Here is a 16,497-nt window from a genome sequence, read left to right as displayed (position 1 = left end):
TGAGAAGAAAGTACAGAATGACATTTTCTGATGTAATATATGTTCAAAGCATTGTCTGCAGATCATCCTGAGAAGTCACAACAATGCCAACAAAACGTAATCTCTTTTCATGTCCTTGAAAAAACAGGCATGTTCCTTGCTCTGAAACTTTTTCATGAAACTCTCAAGCTTCCAATGCTTTGTGTTTATTAGAGATTTTACTATTAGTAATTGAATCTAGAGTCTAAAAGGAAAAGAGGGGAAAAAAGGGAGGAAGGGGGAAAAAAGTCTGTTTGGAAGTAAGACTAGAGAATATCCTCATGGTCCAGACCAAAGCTAGTTGCATTTCAGAGGTAAGACAAAATACCTGCAATCATACTTAGGCCCTGAAGCTGCTGGATTACACCTAGAACAACTCAATGTCTCTGTGTGCCTGAAGTCCGAAATATGTTAGAAACCTACCAGAAATTTTGGCTCCATTAAAATCAACATCAAAATTCCCAAAGGAAAGTCCCTGCAGCAACCAGATCTCACTCCTCAATTCTTTTTAGTTACAACTCTACAGATGACTGCATGATGACTGCATGAGTGAGATCAGGCAGAGAATATTCAACTTATAGGGCTTTCTAAAATACTTTCAGACATTAATGAATTAAATCTCACAACATTCCTCTGAAGCAGGTCATTAATATAATTGCAAATCAGTTCCCATCCTCCAGGAACACCTAGCAATCACACCATCCTCCCTGTATTCCAAATAAGCAGTTAACATTTCCCTACCCGATTTCAAAGGGAGTGCAGGGTTGTAGCTCCACTCTCTTCCTCCTGGTTGGTTTTATTAACATAGGAGAAAGTAATCAAATTTTCCCTCTAGGTTTGGCTCTTTTTTTAGTTAGCTCAGGTTGGGAGCTGGCACCAGCCAAGAACCGTTTCCAGGAGGCAGTCTGCAGGAAGCCCCCCTGGTTTCAAGGGTAGGGAGGTTCACTAGCCAGTCAGCCTCACTGTCCCAAGTTCCCAGGTGTGTTTCATTCACTAACATATGCAATGGAAGATAGGCTTAGACAGCAGGCAGGTGTCTGTGGAGTCCCAGAGCTTCTGCCAGCCAGACCAGTTAACATAGTGGTCACAACATGGACAACCTACATCCGTTTCCTTCTATAGGTGACCAGAGCATGGAAAGGAGAGTTAGGAGGAGGATGTGTAGCTAGGTCTCTTCCCATCATGGATGCAAGGCATGATAAAGGCACAAAATAAACCTAGTCCAAAACGCTGTAAGCCTGACCTGCAGAGGGTGGAAGGCCATTGAGCTAGTGAGCGCTGTCGTATTTACCGAGCTCTGTACAGAACTCTCCTGCGAGGAAAAGTGGGATGTGGCAGGCGCTGAAACGTTGCAAGGGAAGTCAGACCCTGACCTGCTGGGGGAGGGATGCACCCCAGGTGACTAAGTAATGCAAGCGTTTGATTAGGAGCTCGAATCTCACTACTCAACAGACGAGAAAAGTCACTGATTTTAAATGGCAATTCAAAGCGCCTAAATTTTCAACTGAACTGACTGCAGTTTTTTATCATGGGACCCTGATTCCTCCATCACCCAACCTGAGGGCCTAGTCAGAGCTCACTACAGCCAGATTGCCTTTCTGGAGCGCGCAGGCACCGTAGGTGAAGAAGAGGAGATAGGTACGTCAGTGCCTGCCCAGGATTCACCCTGATGAGGAGCTGGGATGCACCTGCAGAGCGGGTGACTGTCCTCAGGAGTTCCAGAGTATTTCCTGGTCTCCTGTTAAAATATAACCCCAATTAGGAGCCTAGTTACTTTCTAACCTAGATTCCTGGAATCACACCAATTAGACACAAGTGTGAGTACTGCCTCGAGATCCAAAAGCCAAAAGCAAATTTAAAAAAAGAAATCAGAAGTTTTTCTCCCTGCAGACCTAGCAGCTTGGGAGTCACCTTTGTGTTTTCCAGACACTTTGGGTCCGCAGTGCTGACTGCATTCTCACGTCTTGATATTTTTCCTGGCCATATGGGAAAGGAAGGTTTATTTTTCACAGGAACTTGCTGATTTTGTGATGTTTCCTGGGCAGAGGTTTAAAAGACCAGTATGGATCTGATCTAGCTTTGGAAATGTCTCCCCTCAGGACCATTGCTGGTTACTTTTATTTATCTATTGCCCCACAATTCCTTGAAGCAGACTCAGCTCCTTCTGCTTATTTTTAGTTGTGAACTGGAGCAGTGAAGGAGAAATTGGTGAGAGCTGAGCATGCAGCTGTCATCACTAGCTGTCACAACATCAGAGATGAGATGTCCGTCCTTTCCCCTGCACCCGGTGTTGTCTCCAGTGATTATATTCTACTTGCTTTGAAAAAGAAAAGAAAAAGAAAAAGAAAAAGCTCAGATGAGGAAGTTTACAACACTAACAGGCTACAGAATTATTCCTGCCGTCGTTACATTAGCGTCAGCTTCTATTGTCAGGTGTTTCTATGGAGACAGCGCGCTGTCCTAGCAGGCAGTTTATGCTTCGTGCCGCTTGTATTTATTTGTATTTGTCAACGAGATGGAGAGGGCCAAACCCTGCTCTGTCAATCTGGAGCAACTCCGGTTTCCCACTAACTCCTCACGGCAGGGCTTTGGGCACCGAGCAAGGAGGCACACCGTTGCTTTCTGCTAGTGCCCTGTCAGCTCTTGTAGGGTTTATTTAATTCGCTGCAGCTCCTGGCCATTTTCTTCTGCAGAGAGAGGCAAGTCATCTTAGCCTGTGAGAGTAGGATGCATGCAGCCAAAAAATGTGAAGGGACAACTGTGGGTGAGCAAATGCCTGTCCTTGCAAGGCCTGGAGAACAGACTCACGGAGCAGGAATCCTGAGCTTATCTTCTCCTGCGCCACTCTCCGTCTAGCAGTTTTGTGGGCTTCATGTGCTATTTCCCTGGCTTTACAGTATAAGCATATCTGATCACTTTGGGAAATAATTCAGGACAAGGCAGGAGCAGGCCACAAACTCTTTCCAGACACATCCGAGGATTAGAAATCACAGCCGTTATCAAGTACATGATGAGATGGACATCCTGCTTGTCCCCAAAGTAACGGTGGCTCCTCTCAATTCATTCCCACACACCCAGTCACGTGCAATTGCTGTTTATGCCATGGGGTTATGTGACTGGAGTCGCTGGCTGCATCTTCCCTTTGCAGCTGACTGCAAACCTGCACCATAACGGTTGCATTTGGTCCTCTACTGGATGCACAGGGTTGGGGCTGTGGGAATAAGGGATGCCAGAGCAGGCAGCAGGTTAGATGAATTGTTTGAGATGGTTGGATACATCCCATGGACTGCAAGTCAGGTATCCCTGCTTTAAGAAGTACTGCATGCTTTATAAATGGCACACTCTGTTAGTGACTGCCTGCAAAGCCCATGTTATATCCTGGTTTTAGATCCCTACTAATTTCTCAACTAGTGTGCTTATTTATAGTTGGATGTAAACAGTATAACTGATGCTAATGGCTCTAGTCATTAAATGGGGTGGATTTTCGTGCAAATGAACTGCCCTAAACGAGTCTTAGCAGACAATGATGGGCGCAGGATAAGCGCTTGGGAAGGTTTATGCCAGGGTTGAACAACGTGGTTCTTGCAGGTGAGATGGCAGATTCTGCTGCTCTCATAACTGAACTGAGGAACTGTATAACAGATATGACATATTTTGATTTACATAGCATACTGTATTTAATGTTTTTCCTAATTATATGCCAAGAGACCAGAGTAGTTAACTTGAAGAGTTCAATGGATTTCCATGCACTTCCAACTTTTGGCATGAATATCATTAACTTTTATTAACATAATTAATACTAATGGCAAAAAAAGACTGCTATCATTTCACTTTTGTATTTTGGATATGAATGTCGATCACTATACTCTAACCACAAGCAACAAATCAGAATTTGATAGATGGATTTGCCTTCTCTAGCAGCTAACAGCGACAGCCTTTACATTTACTTGGGAGGAAGAGTTGATGGCATAGAAAGCTGACTTTGGAAGCTGATGATTTTATTTCATTGAGAGGAGAGTTAATAAATCATCATGCTGCTCTGATTAATGATTCAGGAGAGCATCTCTCCCGATTCTTGGAAACATTCCTGAAAAGGAATATTGAGCTGGTCAAGGAAGCAAATAACGAATGAAAAGCTGTCAGATACATTCATCTCAGAGCACACACCCGGCCAGCCAGGCCCCTCCTTTTGCAATCAGAGGGATCATTAACTGAGCACAATTCAAGGGCACGAGCTGCAATAGGTGATTCGACCGATGGTTGGAAAAGTAAGATGGGATGTAAGAAGCACCGTGTTAGTTCCTGCCTCTGCAACAATCTCTGCATGTCCTCGACCAATTCACTTGGGATAAGCTTGTGCCGGTGGGTACAGAAACAGCCCTTAAATTCCAAGTTTGTCTAGGAAGCCCCTTGCCCATTCCTAGGGTAGGCCCTGGGAATCCTCATTGCCGTTTGTAATCCTTACCAGCATTGATAAGCATGGCACAGGTCTCAAAACCTGGCTGGTGCCCACAAGAAAGCGATGAGTCAAGACAAAGCCGATGGAGCAAGAACCTTGAGGCTTGTTCCTTTCCCTGAGCAAGGAAACTTGCTTCACGCATGGCACAGGGAGCACCGCTCCTCCCTCTCCAACCATCTTACTTTTCTTACATCTTCTGTCTGTGTAAGGATTTTATTCTAATGATTTGTTAATGAACTCCTTTATCTGATTTCCAGGCTGCTCTCTTCTGGATTGACAACCCCAGTGATGAACGGGCCAATCGCCGCAGCGGTTGCGTCTGATTCGGGGCACGTGTCCCCGGCATACCTCCACCGTATCGATTGCAAAGACAGAGCCTGAGGCTGTCCCACGCTGGGCTAGCCTCTGCTTGCTGTAGCAAACCCGCTGAGCTCAGGTGGCCTGGAGAAGACAAGACAACCATCTTGTTCATTTGTGGCATGGGCAAATGAGTTCAGAGGCCTTGCAGCCTAATAAAGATAGAGCCTAATGCCTTTGCCTTTCCTGCAAGGGGCTTCTTTCAGGTTCGAGGTCCTGTCCAAAGGCCTCTGGAGCCCCAGGGACTACTGTTGCTTCCTGGCCTGTTTTCACTGATTCGCTCGAACAGCTTTGGGCCAATGTAGAACTGCAAAATGCCCACATGTTTGATGGAGTGGGCTAACCAATCTGAAAAGCCCGCTGCTGTGTAATGCCAGGAGGTGTTGGGGAGATTTTGAAGGCTATAATTTTCAGCTGAAAACATACCGAAAGAAAGTTTTAAAAAAAAAAAAAAAGTCCAAAATGTTTTGCCTCAGCCTTTTTCCAAAGAATCCAGTAGCTTGGTTTAAATAACATTTTATTCAAAAAGCATAGAATTTTTTACAGGTGATTAAGAAGCAGCCTGATAATGAGTGGGTTCAGTGCCTGATTATTTGGGGTGCAGTGAATCGTTCCATTCAAGCTGGAAAGGCTTATTTGGAAGTGTTTGCAACTTTCCAGCCAATAAACCAAACAATCAAGTAGAAAAATCAAGCTGGCAAGGCAGATATATTCTTACCTATGCAATCGTTAGAAGAAAACATATATTTGGAAAGAAGTTGAAAAAATTTGTCCCCTCTGGGTTTATTGCAGGGAAACATGCCCACCGGCTGCCCAGCAGAACCACTGTGTTCCTGAGAGCCCTGTTCTCAGCCCTGCGCTTAGGCTGAGCCAAATTAATCTTTCTGCCCCTGTCCAATGAATACAAAAAGCACCTGCTACAAATACTGCGACTGGGGAGCGTGAGGAAGGAGAGAATAGAAACTCCACTTCTGCTCGCAGCCAGCTTCTCTGACAGCCACCGGCATTAGCATTTGGCCTGTACTATTGGTTTTAATTTTATTATTTGGTGGGCTGGGGGGAGCCCCAGAATAGATTTCTGACTAGCCTATTTTTAGGAGGCGGCACGATCGCAGGCGCTGCAGCGACCTCTCAGCTTTGGCAAGCCGCTCTGCCATCCTCTCCTGCAGTCGCTCCCCGGCTGTAATTCTCCTTGGCTGCACTGCAGATGGTCGCCAAAGCATGCGAATTTGTGGGATTTTACCCACAGGCTGTGCTGTTTGGGTTAAAAAAAAGGAAAGAAAAGAAAGCAGGAGCCGTTATCGTCAGCTGAGCACTCGGGGATACGGTGATGTGCAGCAACGTAAAACCTGGAGACCGACGGCCCTGCGGTCATCCCGCTCTCCCGCCAGGCCTGGGTGCCGAAACGCCAGCCGGCACTTCCCCCGCGCGCCCGCGTCCTCGTTACCAGTTGCGCAGCCCCTCGCCGCAGGCGCTGCGCGGAGTCGCGCGCTGCTCGAACCTGCGGGTGCCGCCTGGGCACAGCTGAGACAAGATGCCGCAGGCAAGGCTGCTCACCAGCACCCGTCTTGCCCCGGGCAGGGGCAGCCGCTGCATCAGGGCAATCCGTTTTCGTGACCTTCCCGGTGTCTCCCCACTCTCACGTGCGCAGTCCCTCCGCGGAGCCTGGAAGAGGCCCGGAGCGGAGCCGGCACCGCTGGTGGTGTGCCGGTTGCCATGGAAATGCAGAGCAATGTCTTCTAGAAGTTTTCCTGAAAGGAGGAATTGTCGGAGCGATTGGAGGGGGAGAGTGAAGGCAAAGAGATGAAATCCAGTGTCTGGGGAGTGGCCTGTCAACAGTGCGCTGTCTCCAGTGGCCTTCCCAGGAGGAATCGCTGCTCCGTCGTATGCCACCACCCTCCTTGGTTAACTGCTTTGCAGGCTTCCACAAGTTTTGGATGCTGCTCCCTTCTCTGACTCAGAGGCCTGGTCAAGGAACATTTGGGGGTCATTTACCAAGAACCTGGGTTTGGGGCATTTTTTCACTGGGCAGTGATGTAACGGAGCTGCTCTGCTCCCATAAGACAAGAATCGCCGATGGAAATTCGGTGGTTCATGTCTTATAGGGGTTGGTGTGAGCAGCACATGTGCACCCAGTGGGGCACCTTGGGAGCCATGTGGGTAGGCAGGGCAACCACTCCTTTAGGTGTCCACCTCCATCCCTACCACTGGCACTCCAGGCTTCTCAAAAATACCTAACTGCGCCTGTTGCTCAGCGGTGTCTGCCAAGGAAGCCTGAACCTCAAGGCGAAAAATCGAGGGATGCTGACTGGTGATAACAGATCAAAACGCTGGGGAGCAAGGAGAGGCAGGCAGCACACCTGAGGATCACACTGCTACCACAACAAGGTAGGAGGAGGTTTCCTTCTCCCAGGCTTCCAGAATAAAAAGGATTTGGAATTACAGAAGTGTCCTCTTGAATATTCTGGACTATTAGATCAGAGTCAACGAAGTCACTTTCTCACCTGTGAGAGAAGCCTTTGGAAGATGTTCGCATGACCAGCAGCGAGTCATTTTGAAGAATATCCTGGCTTCACCCATCACCACAAGAGATTTTGATCACCAGGAGGAAAGAATCGTAAGCCAAGGAGCCCCATGTGAGCAGCACGTAGATTTATCACACGCACACAGGTTTGCCTGAAGGCCCTTCCAAAACTACAAACTTGGAGGCAGTGGAGAAGTGCTCGTAAAGGTGAGCATGGAGAGAAGTGCCAGACACCTGTGCTCAGTGACAAGGAAGGAAGGGGGAAATGCCAGAGATGCAGTTTCTTGAGGGCTTGAAACCTCTGAATTTCTAGCTCCATGACTTGGGCCAGCCCCATGCATCCATCCCTAATGCAACATAGGGCATCCAATAAGCCTGGCAGCTGCCATCTTCCAAACAAACAGAAAAGGAGATTCCTTCACCAAACACGTAGCTCATCTCTGAGCTGAGGGTTCAAAAAGCAATGGACGAATTCATGGGGAAATAGATCCATGAGCCATCAATACCTGGAGCTTGGGAGAATACCCCTGGAAATTTTACTCTTCCCTAGATACCAGCTGTGGGCACATAGACACAAGTTTTGCTGTCAAAAATATGTCTCCAGCTTTCTCAGCTGGTCTTGTCTCTGCTGTGGGGTCTTCTGCGAAAGCTGGGCAGAGCTGACTTCCCCTTCTTCTCCTCTCCGGTGTTGCGATTAACCAATTCTCAGTCCATCTGTTTGGAAAAATCAATTCCACGCTCTTATCAGTGCTGCCTCTGCCTGTCCCTCTTCTTCTCTCTGCCCTTGTCAGCAGCTCCAGGGCTGTCTCCTCTTCCCAAGCCTGCGTGTTGCAATGGGACAGCTGGTCCCAGGCCTTCCTCCAACTTCTTGCTGGCCCATGGCGACAGCAAGGCAGGCAGAGGATGTTGTGTTGCCTTCTTTCCATGGCAGCTTCCCTGGCTTCTCTCCCCCTAGCACTACAGCCACAGAGCAATTGCTCCCTCAAACAGGGCCGGGAATCCAAGGAGCCTCCAGCCCCCCACCAAAATCCTGCTGGTACCCGAAAGGACTTAGCCAAGCAAGCGTTCGCTCCAGCCTTCCTGACTGGCGGAGGCGGGAAACCACCCGGGGATGGTGCTTTGTGCCAGCCCGTTGCAGATGGCGGGTGACTGGGGGAGTCCCGGGCTGGCAGCCTGCGCGCGGCTTCGGGCTCAGGGTAGCCTGCAGTCCTGGGCCTGCCTGCCCAGGGCCAACGCGGGGCCGCAAACGCAGCCGGGAGCGGCGGGCGGTGAGCGAAGTGCGCGCTGCCGCGGTGCCGGCAGGCTCACAGACGCCTTGCGGACTCTCGACGCCGCTGGAGGAGAAAGCCCCTTCCTCCAGGGTCCTCACTACCACGCGGGTTCCTGGAGCATCACAAGGACCAGAGAGAGAAGACCCAAAACCTGGGGCAAAATCCGAGCTCTGTTACCTCCCTGGGGTGCCCAGGTGAGAAAGAAGGGGGAACCTGGCCCCGCACACGGATTTCCTCTGTGTATTTTTACGACAACGCATTTCACCGCGGGAAGGCTATCCCGCGCGTTCGTAAGCCAAATGCCCCAGGTGGGAACCGAAGCGCCGTGCCAGCCAACTGGCCGCGGAGCTTGGCTTTCATCATCGTCACATTTTCGTATTACCTCATGCACTTTGCAGAAGCCGTTCCTGGCCATGCCGCCTCCACCGGCAGAGCTGATCCGCGGGGCCGTGCCCTCGGTGGCGCGGCCACGCTCCTCCAGGGGAAATTGCCTGCAGGGCTGGGCGAAGGCCTCTGTGAACACGACTGTGGTGGGCTCGCCCTCTGTAAAAGGGCCGCTCACCCTGCTGTTAGACGTCGCTGGCATCCGTTCTCATCCCCTTGCTCTACTAATCTCTGTTTTCAAGGCATGGAAATAACAGGGACGCAGAGAGGGATGGGAAACCAATGAGTCTGCGGTTTACCCCAAATCTACCTGGGAAAAGTTTTTAACGCAGATTCAGACATGAATTTAAACCAAACTAGCTACGCAGTGCATGCTTTTAGAAGCTTTTACTCTCACGCAAGCGAGCCTTTATTTAAGTTAAGCAGAAAATTGTTCATCCCAGAGTAAGAGAATGCAACACACTGGGACCATACCTGTATAACTACAGCTACTCCAGTATAGTTTTTAGCACGTTCCCAGCAGACAAGACCTATCTAAATGACGTGATATTGTTCCTGGCCCTGGCTGAAGAGCTCAAATGTCTCCACTATTTTCGGATCCTCTCTGAGAACGGAGAGAAGTTGAATGGGGTCGTGCGTGCCAGGCGGCGGTAGCAGGGAGCCTTCCCGTGATGTACTGCACTGCTGACACGGACTCTCTTCAGCGCAAAGTTACTCCCCTTGAGCAGCAGTCATCAAAATGTCACATATTGATTTCCCGTGGCGTCCGTCCCACGGGGTCACCACGCTGTCAGATGGCGAGAGCGCACCTATTCAGTGTTTTGTGAGCTGCCAGCACCAGCAAATTGCTAATGCGTCGGAAGATAACTACACTATTTTCCCTTGGTTATTTCGTTTGCCGTCTTCCAACCAGAGTTCCAGAGTTGGAGTCGTACAAAAAGTCATACAGGTTTTCCATCTCCAGAAAAAAGAAAGTAGGTTTTTCTCTTGAAAGCAGGAAGTACGGTTGCACCAGGGCTGTGTTGCACTGAGGAGGAATCCTGTATCACGCTGCAAATGCAACAGGATCTAGACTGCAGCTCCAGCGCTGAGACTAGAAGCACTACATGTCCATACAGGCTAAAGCCTGAGACCTCGCTTAAGATACAGTTCATCCAAATAACATATGAGCAACTATCCTGGGTCTGACCAAGGTCCGTCTAACCCAGCCTGGGGCAGATGCCTACAGAAGAGCAAAGACCGGGGCAAGGACACAGCAATCCATCCCTTGGCCATATCCCACCACTGTCTAGCAGATTTTCTAAACAGCGGGTTGTGTTTGTGCTTAGTAGCCACAGATGGACTATTTTGAGCCTGGTTATAGTTTGGTCTCTGTGACCTCTGGAGGCAGCAAGTTCCCATCTCATTGAACACAGGTATTGCTTTTGATTGGCTTGAAACCTGCTTTCTGGCCATTTCGCTGGGCTCCCCCCCAGCTCTTGTGAGACGAGAAGCTATCTATAATTGTATCCCACTCACCGTTTCCACACACTGATAATTTCATGGATCTCTCTGGCCCCTCCACTGTTTCCAGCCTGAACTTTACAGCTCATTCCCTGACACTTCCTGAATCACCAGCCAAGCTTAATGCTTCTTTGCACCTCTCAGCCAGAGATCTCAGTGAATTTTACACAGGGAACTATTAACAAGCTGCCCCCAATGTGGGGAAGCTCTGCTAGACACACTCAGAAGTGATTTGCCCAAGGTAACGCAGTGAGTCACTGCTGGAGCCAGGAATAGCACTGCAGGCAGAGCCCCGTTTCAGGCCCTGCTCCCTTTCTCAAGCACCGCTTGGCCCCACAGACATGGACACGGGTGCTGCCGCTGGATGGACCTGGCATTCCTGCAGGGCCCTGAGCGCTGGCAGCAGGTGAAAGGTACCGTGCAAGGGGTGACAGGCCGGGACAGCAAGGCCGGGGAAAGGGTCTGCTCCTCCTTCCTACCTCCTGCACAGCTTCCTCCTGCCTTCCTTCCCCAGGGTCTGTCCCACCGCTGGTAGGACAGGCAGCATCGCTCCAGTGGAGGGAGGCAAACCTTGCCTTGAAGGCTTTCCACCGGCAGAGCAGGAAGGAGCATCAGTGAACACCCAGCATTTAATGAATGTGTTGCTCTCCCTGTCTTCTTCACTTTAGAGAAGTAGCTTGGTTCAATCCCCGATCCACAGAAAACACACTTCTCAAGGCAGTGGCATTGCACTTGGAAGCGACGGTTTGGTTTCGATACTGCCTGTATTTTTTTTTTATATGTATAATTGATTTTGTAGTAGGCTCTGAAACTCAGCAGCCTGTTCCAGGTTGCCCACATGAAACCTTCCCCTCCAACCAAAGTGGATGTGCTCAATTCCAGCGGCGATCCACTCCCCAAAACATTGCTGCTTTTCCAGGTTCAGCTCCAAATCAAACTTCCCCTTGGGAATTTGGAAATCCCCAAGCAATTAAGCAGGAAAAGCAACAACCTCCGCACTTTCTCCACCACCCTCTCCTGTGTGTGCATCTTCACTGGAAGCTTCACTCAAACCTGGCACCTGGGAGGAGCTGGGACGAGGAGGCAGGCTGTGCTGGTGGAAAAACACTACCAGGATCTTTCTGAGCTACTGCTCACATTCAGTCTATTCCTAAAACATCCCTCTTTGATTAATCCACAGGATTTGTGGTGTTGACCTGCCCTCTGCCACTCTAGATGCAGGCATATCTCACCCTGGCCATGAACTGGAATGACCGAAAACCAGCACATTGCCGGCTGCAATGGTTTCCTTCTCAGTTTGGCTGCTTACTCAGTCGCATGAGAAAACGGTGCAGCCAGCGCAGTCGGGGATCCACTTTATGGCTCCAAATCAAAGCAAATGCAAAATGCCAGCAGAAACGGAAAGCGTTGCAAAATCAGCCTCGGGAAGGAAGGGAGAGGGGAACAGCAAGCCCGGCACCTTTCACGCTTCTAGAAGGAACAAGAGCAACAAAAGGCATTCACAGGGAAAAAATAGCAAGAGGCGAATAAGAGCCTGGGGAGATGTAAATCTGGAATAACAGCAGCCCACGTTGGGAGGGAAGCCAGAGCCGAAGCGCTCCGAGAGCGCATTGCTGTGGCGCAAGGGCCGGATCCCGAGTAGGGCTGAGCATCCCGCCGGTCGTGGGCTCCGCGCCGCACCCGGAGGAGCGCAAGGGCCACATGCCCGCATTGCATTGCGTGTGCACACGTGTGTGTGCACACACGGGTGCCTGGCGCTGGCGCGGGTGCACGTTCGGGTGTTTGGCGGGTGCCGGCGGGGCGGGCGGCCTGCCAGGAGATACCCGTGTAGGTGTGTTTATGCCAAAGGTGTGATGGAGCAGTGCCGGCGGGGTTGTGCAAGGGGTGCAGGACTGAGGGTGCAGGGCTGTGCACATGCGTGTGCACACACACACACACACAGAGCTGCCCGGGGCTCCCCTCACCCCTGGGGGGGGGGACCTCAGAGCCGGGGCTGCCGGAGCAGCAGCGATTCGTGAAAAATATCGCGATTATTAGTGAAAAGGAGAGAAAAGGAAGGAGGGGGGGAATAAAAATTTAAAAAGGAGAGAAAAAAGGCGGAGGGAGGGCGGGGGGGAGGGAGGGGGCAGCGCGTCACGGGGAGAGATTTCCTTATTGGGACTCCCTAGCCTACATCCTGAGTCCATATATGGGCATTTACGTCACCGCGGCCTCACTGGGGACTCCAGAAATGGATGCGGCGGAAGGTCGGAGCAGCCCCGCGGCCGGTATAAGAGGGGCGGCGGGGAGGGAGCCGCCGGCCGTGCGCACGGGCTGCCGCCGCTCCCGCCGGGCCCCCGCCGCCGCCGAGCAGCCCCCCGGCAGCCCGGACCGTGCCCCTGTCCGGGCCCCCCGGGGAGCCGCCCCCCGCCCTGCTCCCGGCTCCCCCCGGCCAGCCCCGCGCCCCCCTCCCGGGGCGGAGGGAGATGCTGAACGTGATGGATTTCTCCTGCCCGGACCCGCTGTACTCCAAGTACGAGGAGCCGTGCGAGATGAAAGCCGGGGACCTGCAGGGCTTGGGGCAAGCCGAGGAGCAGCAACTCCTGGCAGAGGCCGATTTCCTCGGAGGTAATAACAGGGGGTGAAGCGGAGCAGAGACAGAGTGGGGGATCCCGCTGGGAGCAGCATATCCAACAGGGAGCTGGGCATCTTCCCCTCCTCTGCCACGGCAGCCTGCTCCCAGCCGCTGGCTGTGCATCAAGCAGACCCCAGCTAGCCCAGGATGAGGGTGCTGGGGGAGCGCTGGGAGCCTTGGGGGTGCTGTGGGGGGGTAAAAGCCAGGGGCTCCCCTAGGAGCTGGCTGGGATGGGGACCATGCAGGGATGCAACTTGTCAGCCTCCCGCTGCTCCCCTCCGCCACCCGCTATCCCAGCATCCCTCCCATCCCCTGCGCCTCTAACGGTCCTCCTGCCCTTCCCATCCGCAGGTGAGTTCATGGGCTCCCCGATGAGCGGTGAGGCGGTGGATTACTTCCTCCTGGGCAGCCAGCCTTCCCCCTCACTCAGCTACACCGGCAGCTTCTTCATCAAGGCGGTGCCAGAGCACCCCCAGGACCAGGAGTCCCTCTTCAACCTGATGTCGGGGATTCTGGGCATCTCTCCTTTTGCCGCCTCCGAAGGCCACCAAAAACACTTGGATGCTCTTTACTCCTGCCCCGAGATGACTCAGAACCAGCTGGACCTTTACTCCAACTGCCAGCCCGAAATGAATGTGTCTGTCCAAGCCCCGTTCCCGGAGCAGGGTTACACCAGCTTTCCCGCGGCGGAGAGCGTGCCTCCCCTCCAGGCGCAACCTGGCGTAGGAAATGCCTCGCAGTGCTTCTTCGAGACCAAGCTCTTGGACAATAAACAGGACATCAAGCTGCCCTCCGTTTCCCCATCCCTGGACAAATTTAAGGCCTCCTGCTCACAGTGGGAGCCCGTCACCCAGCATCAGTCCTACCTGCCCACCGGCTACCATTCCCCTGAGGCCTTCCCTGCCGCGGACGGTAGGCAGGCTATGTTTCATCCCCTGAGCTCCAAGATTGAAAACGTGCTGTCTGTCAGCTGCCAGTCAGAGCTCAACAGCCTCTCTGAGGATCCCGGCTGCTTCGGCAGCAATTTGGGGTTTGGATGCGAGCCAGAAAATTTCCAGGCCCACAGTGACTTTGATGACACCAAGATCCACAGTCTCCCTCCCCAGTTAATCCCAGAGTTTGACTCCTCCTTGGCACAGCCAGAAGTCTTGCCAGGTTTGATTAGCTCAAACGAGTTGCTCCATCCTCACCCATCCCCCTCTGTCCCACCCACGGACTTTTTGGGCCATCCCAACCCTTCCTCCATCGCCTCTCTGCTCCCTGCCAACCCTCCAGCCCTTGCCGAGCCCAAGAAGAAGACCCGCAGGACCAAGTGCTCTTCCAAATGCTTCTGCCCCAAGCCTCATGAGAAGGCCTTCGCCTGCCCGGTGGAGAACTGTATCCGGAGCTTCGCCCGGTCAGACGAGCTCAACAGGCACCTCCGGATCCACACGGGGCACAAGCCTTTCCAGTGCCGCATCTGCCTGAGGAACTTCAGCCGCAGCGACCACCTGACCACGCACATCCGCACGCACACTGGCGAGAAACCCTTCTCATGCGACGTCTGCGGCCGCCGGTTCGCCAGGAGTGACGAAAAGAAGCGGCACAGCAAAGTCCACTTGAAGCAGAAGGCCCGGACGGAGGAGAAGCTCAAAGGCTTGGGCTTCTTCTCGGTGGGGCTGTCCTTCGGGGCGCTGTGAGGCCCGGGCCTGGGCGCTGGTGAGGTGACGTTCCCCGAGACGGCTCCCCGCGCATCTTGCGGAAGAGCTGGGGTGCAGAGAGCCCCCGCGCGCAGCCCGGCGTGGCCCTGGAGAAGAAGACGGTGAGCAGCGGTGGGCCGAGTGCCTCCGCTTGGCTCGCGCTACCGGGGAGGGAGAAGCACCTGCGGTGTACGGACAGGTGGGAAAGGCCCGCGCCACGCGGCACGGAGTGGTGGAGGAGGAGGTGCCAGCCCTGCGCCGGCTCGCGGGCCTGGCCAGCCCCGGGTGCCCGCCTGGAACATCCTCACGCTGCAGCAGGGACTGACTCATTTTTCTAGCTCCTGTTTGAGGGGAAGAAAAAAAAGGAGGAAAAAAAAAAAAAACGTACAGAAAGAAATCACCGCCGACCTTTTATACGGAGACCCACGGGCGCGTTTGCTAAGGCTGCGTTTCTACTAACCTGCCTCCAATTTACCCTGCCAGCACTTTACGCGGACTTCCTGACCGATCCGGTTTGCCATATGGTACCGTTCTCAGGCTGCAACTGCACCAAAACTGGCTGGTTCTGACTGTTTCTCCAGAAGCAAATAGATGCAATTGGCACCCTGGGCTGAAACGCTGAGAACCAAATGCTGCTGCCGTTGTGGTTCGGCAGGCTCCAGCTATGGAGAATTGTGGATAACGGTCCTTTCGGAGAGGTGATGTCCTTTTTTTTGTCCCTTTTTTTTTTTTTTTTTTTTTTTTTTTTGCTGTTTGTAAAAAAAAAATCTATCAGGAATATTACAGATTTGTGTCTATTTTTGTAATTAAAGATTTGTTCTAATCTAAAAGCTAAAAGCCTGCCATGCTTGCTCTTTGCCTTCCGAAACCGTCCACGTCGGTGATACGCCTGTAGCGCTTCCGACCTTTCACTGCCACCTATTTGGAAGCGCTGGCTCAAAAATTATCAGGGAAAACACATAAGTCAGCACAGCGGAGGAGCGCGACAGCCCCGAGCACCTCCGAAGCCTCGGAGGTGCCGGCTCATCCTGGCAGCAGTGACGGCCCCGGAAAGAAGGGCCGCGGTGGCGGTGCCCCTGGCCAGGGCCGGACACCCGCCCCGGCCCCTTCTCTGAGCCCCCCCCCCCAGCCCCGCGGGGCCCCCTACCCCGACCTCCGACCGCGGCAGCCGCTGCCCCGCTCTCCTCTCGGCTCCTTTCCCCTCTCCCAAGGCTGCCCGGTGGCCGGCCAGCCCCCAGTGCCCAGGGACCGATGGGCTTATCCAGGTGGCAGTGGGGATCTGGCCCGCAGCGAATGCAGCAGGAGGCAGGAATGGATGTCGGCAAGGGGGAGCCGGGGGGTCCCCTGCTCTCGGCGCCGGCTGCAGCCTGATGCCCCAAAAAGATACACTCGGGCGTGATGCAGGTGCCCCAGCCAGCTGCACGTGTCCCAGGCGAGCTGCGGGTGCCCTGGGCGAGCTGCGGGTGCCCTGCATGAGCTGCGTGTGCCCTGCATGAGCTGCGGGTGCCCCGGGCGAGCTGCGTGTGCCCTGCATGAGCTGCGGGTGCCCCGGGCGAGCTGCGGGTGCCCTGCATGAGCTGCGTGTGCCCCGGGCGAGCTGCGTGTGCCCTGCATGAGCTGTGGGTGCCCCGTGTGAGCTGCGTGTGCCCTGCATGAGCTGCGTGTGCCCCGGGCGAGCTGCGGGTGCC

General features: G+C 53.1%; 1 protein-coding gene across 1 annotated transcript; it reads left to right on the top strand.

The window, feature by feature from the left end:
* The first annotated feature begins 12,916 nt into the window (after nucleotides 1–12,916).
* EGR4 (early growth response 4) lies at nucleotides 12,917–15,522 on the top strand. Its single transcript, XM_062574608.1, has 2 exons — nucleotides 12,917–13,123; nucleotides 13,482–15,522. The coding sequence occupies exons 1-2, from the start codon at nucleotides 12,982–12,984 to the stop codon at nucleotides 14,807–14,809; spliced, it is 1,470 nt and encodes a 489-aa protein (XP_062430592.1). The 5' UTR covers nucleotides 12,917–12,981; the 3' UTR covers nucleotides 14,810–15,522.
* The last annotated feature ends 975 nt before the right edge of the window (nucleotides 15,523–16,497 follow it).

This window comes from Rhea pennata, chromosome 4 (assembly GCF_028389875.1).
Source record: "Rhea pennata isolate bPtePen1 chromosome 4, bPtePen1.pri, whole genome shotgun sequence".
NCBI lineage: Eukaryota > Metazoa > Chordata > Aves > Rheiformes > Rheidae > Rhea > Rhea pennata.
Note: the sequence above shows the minus strand (reverse complement) of the source record. Positions and strands in the feature narration are given on the sequence as shown.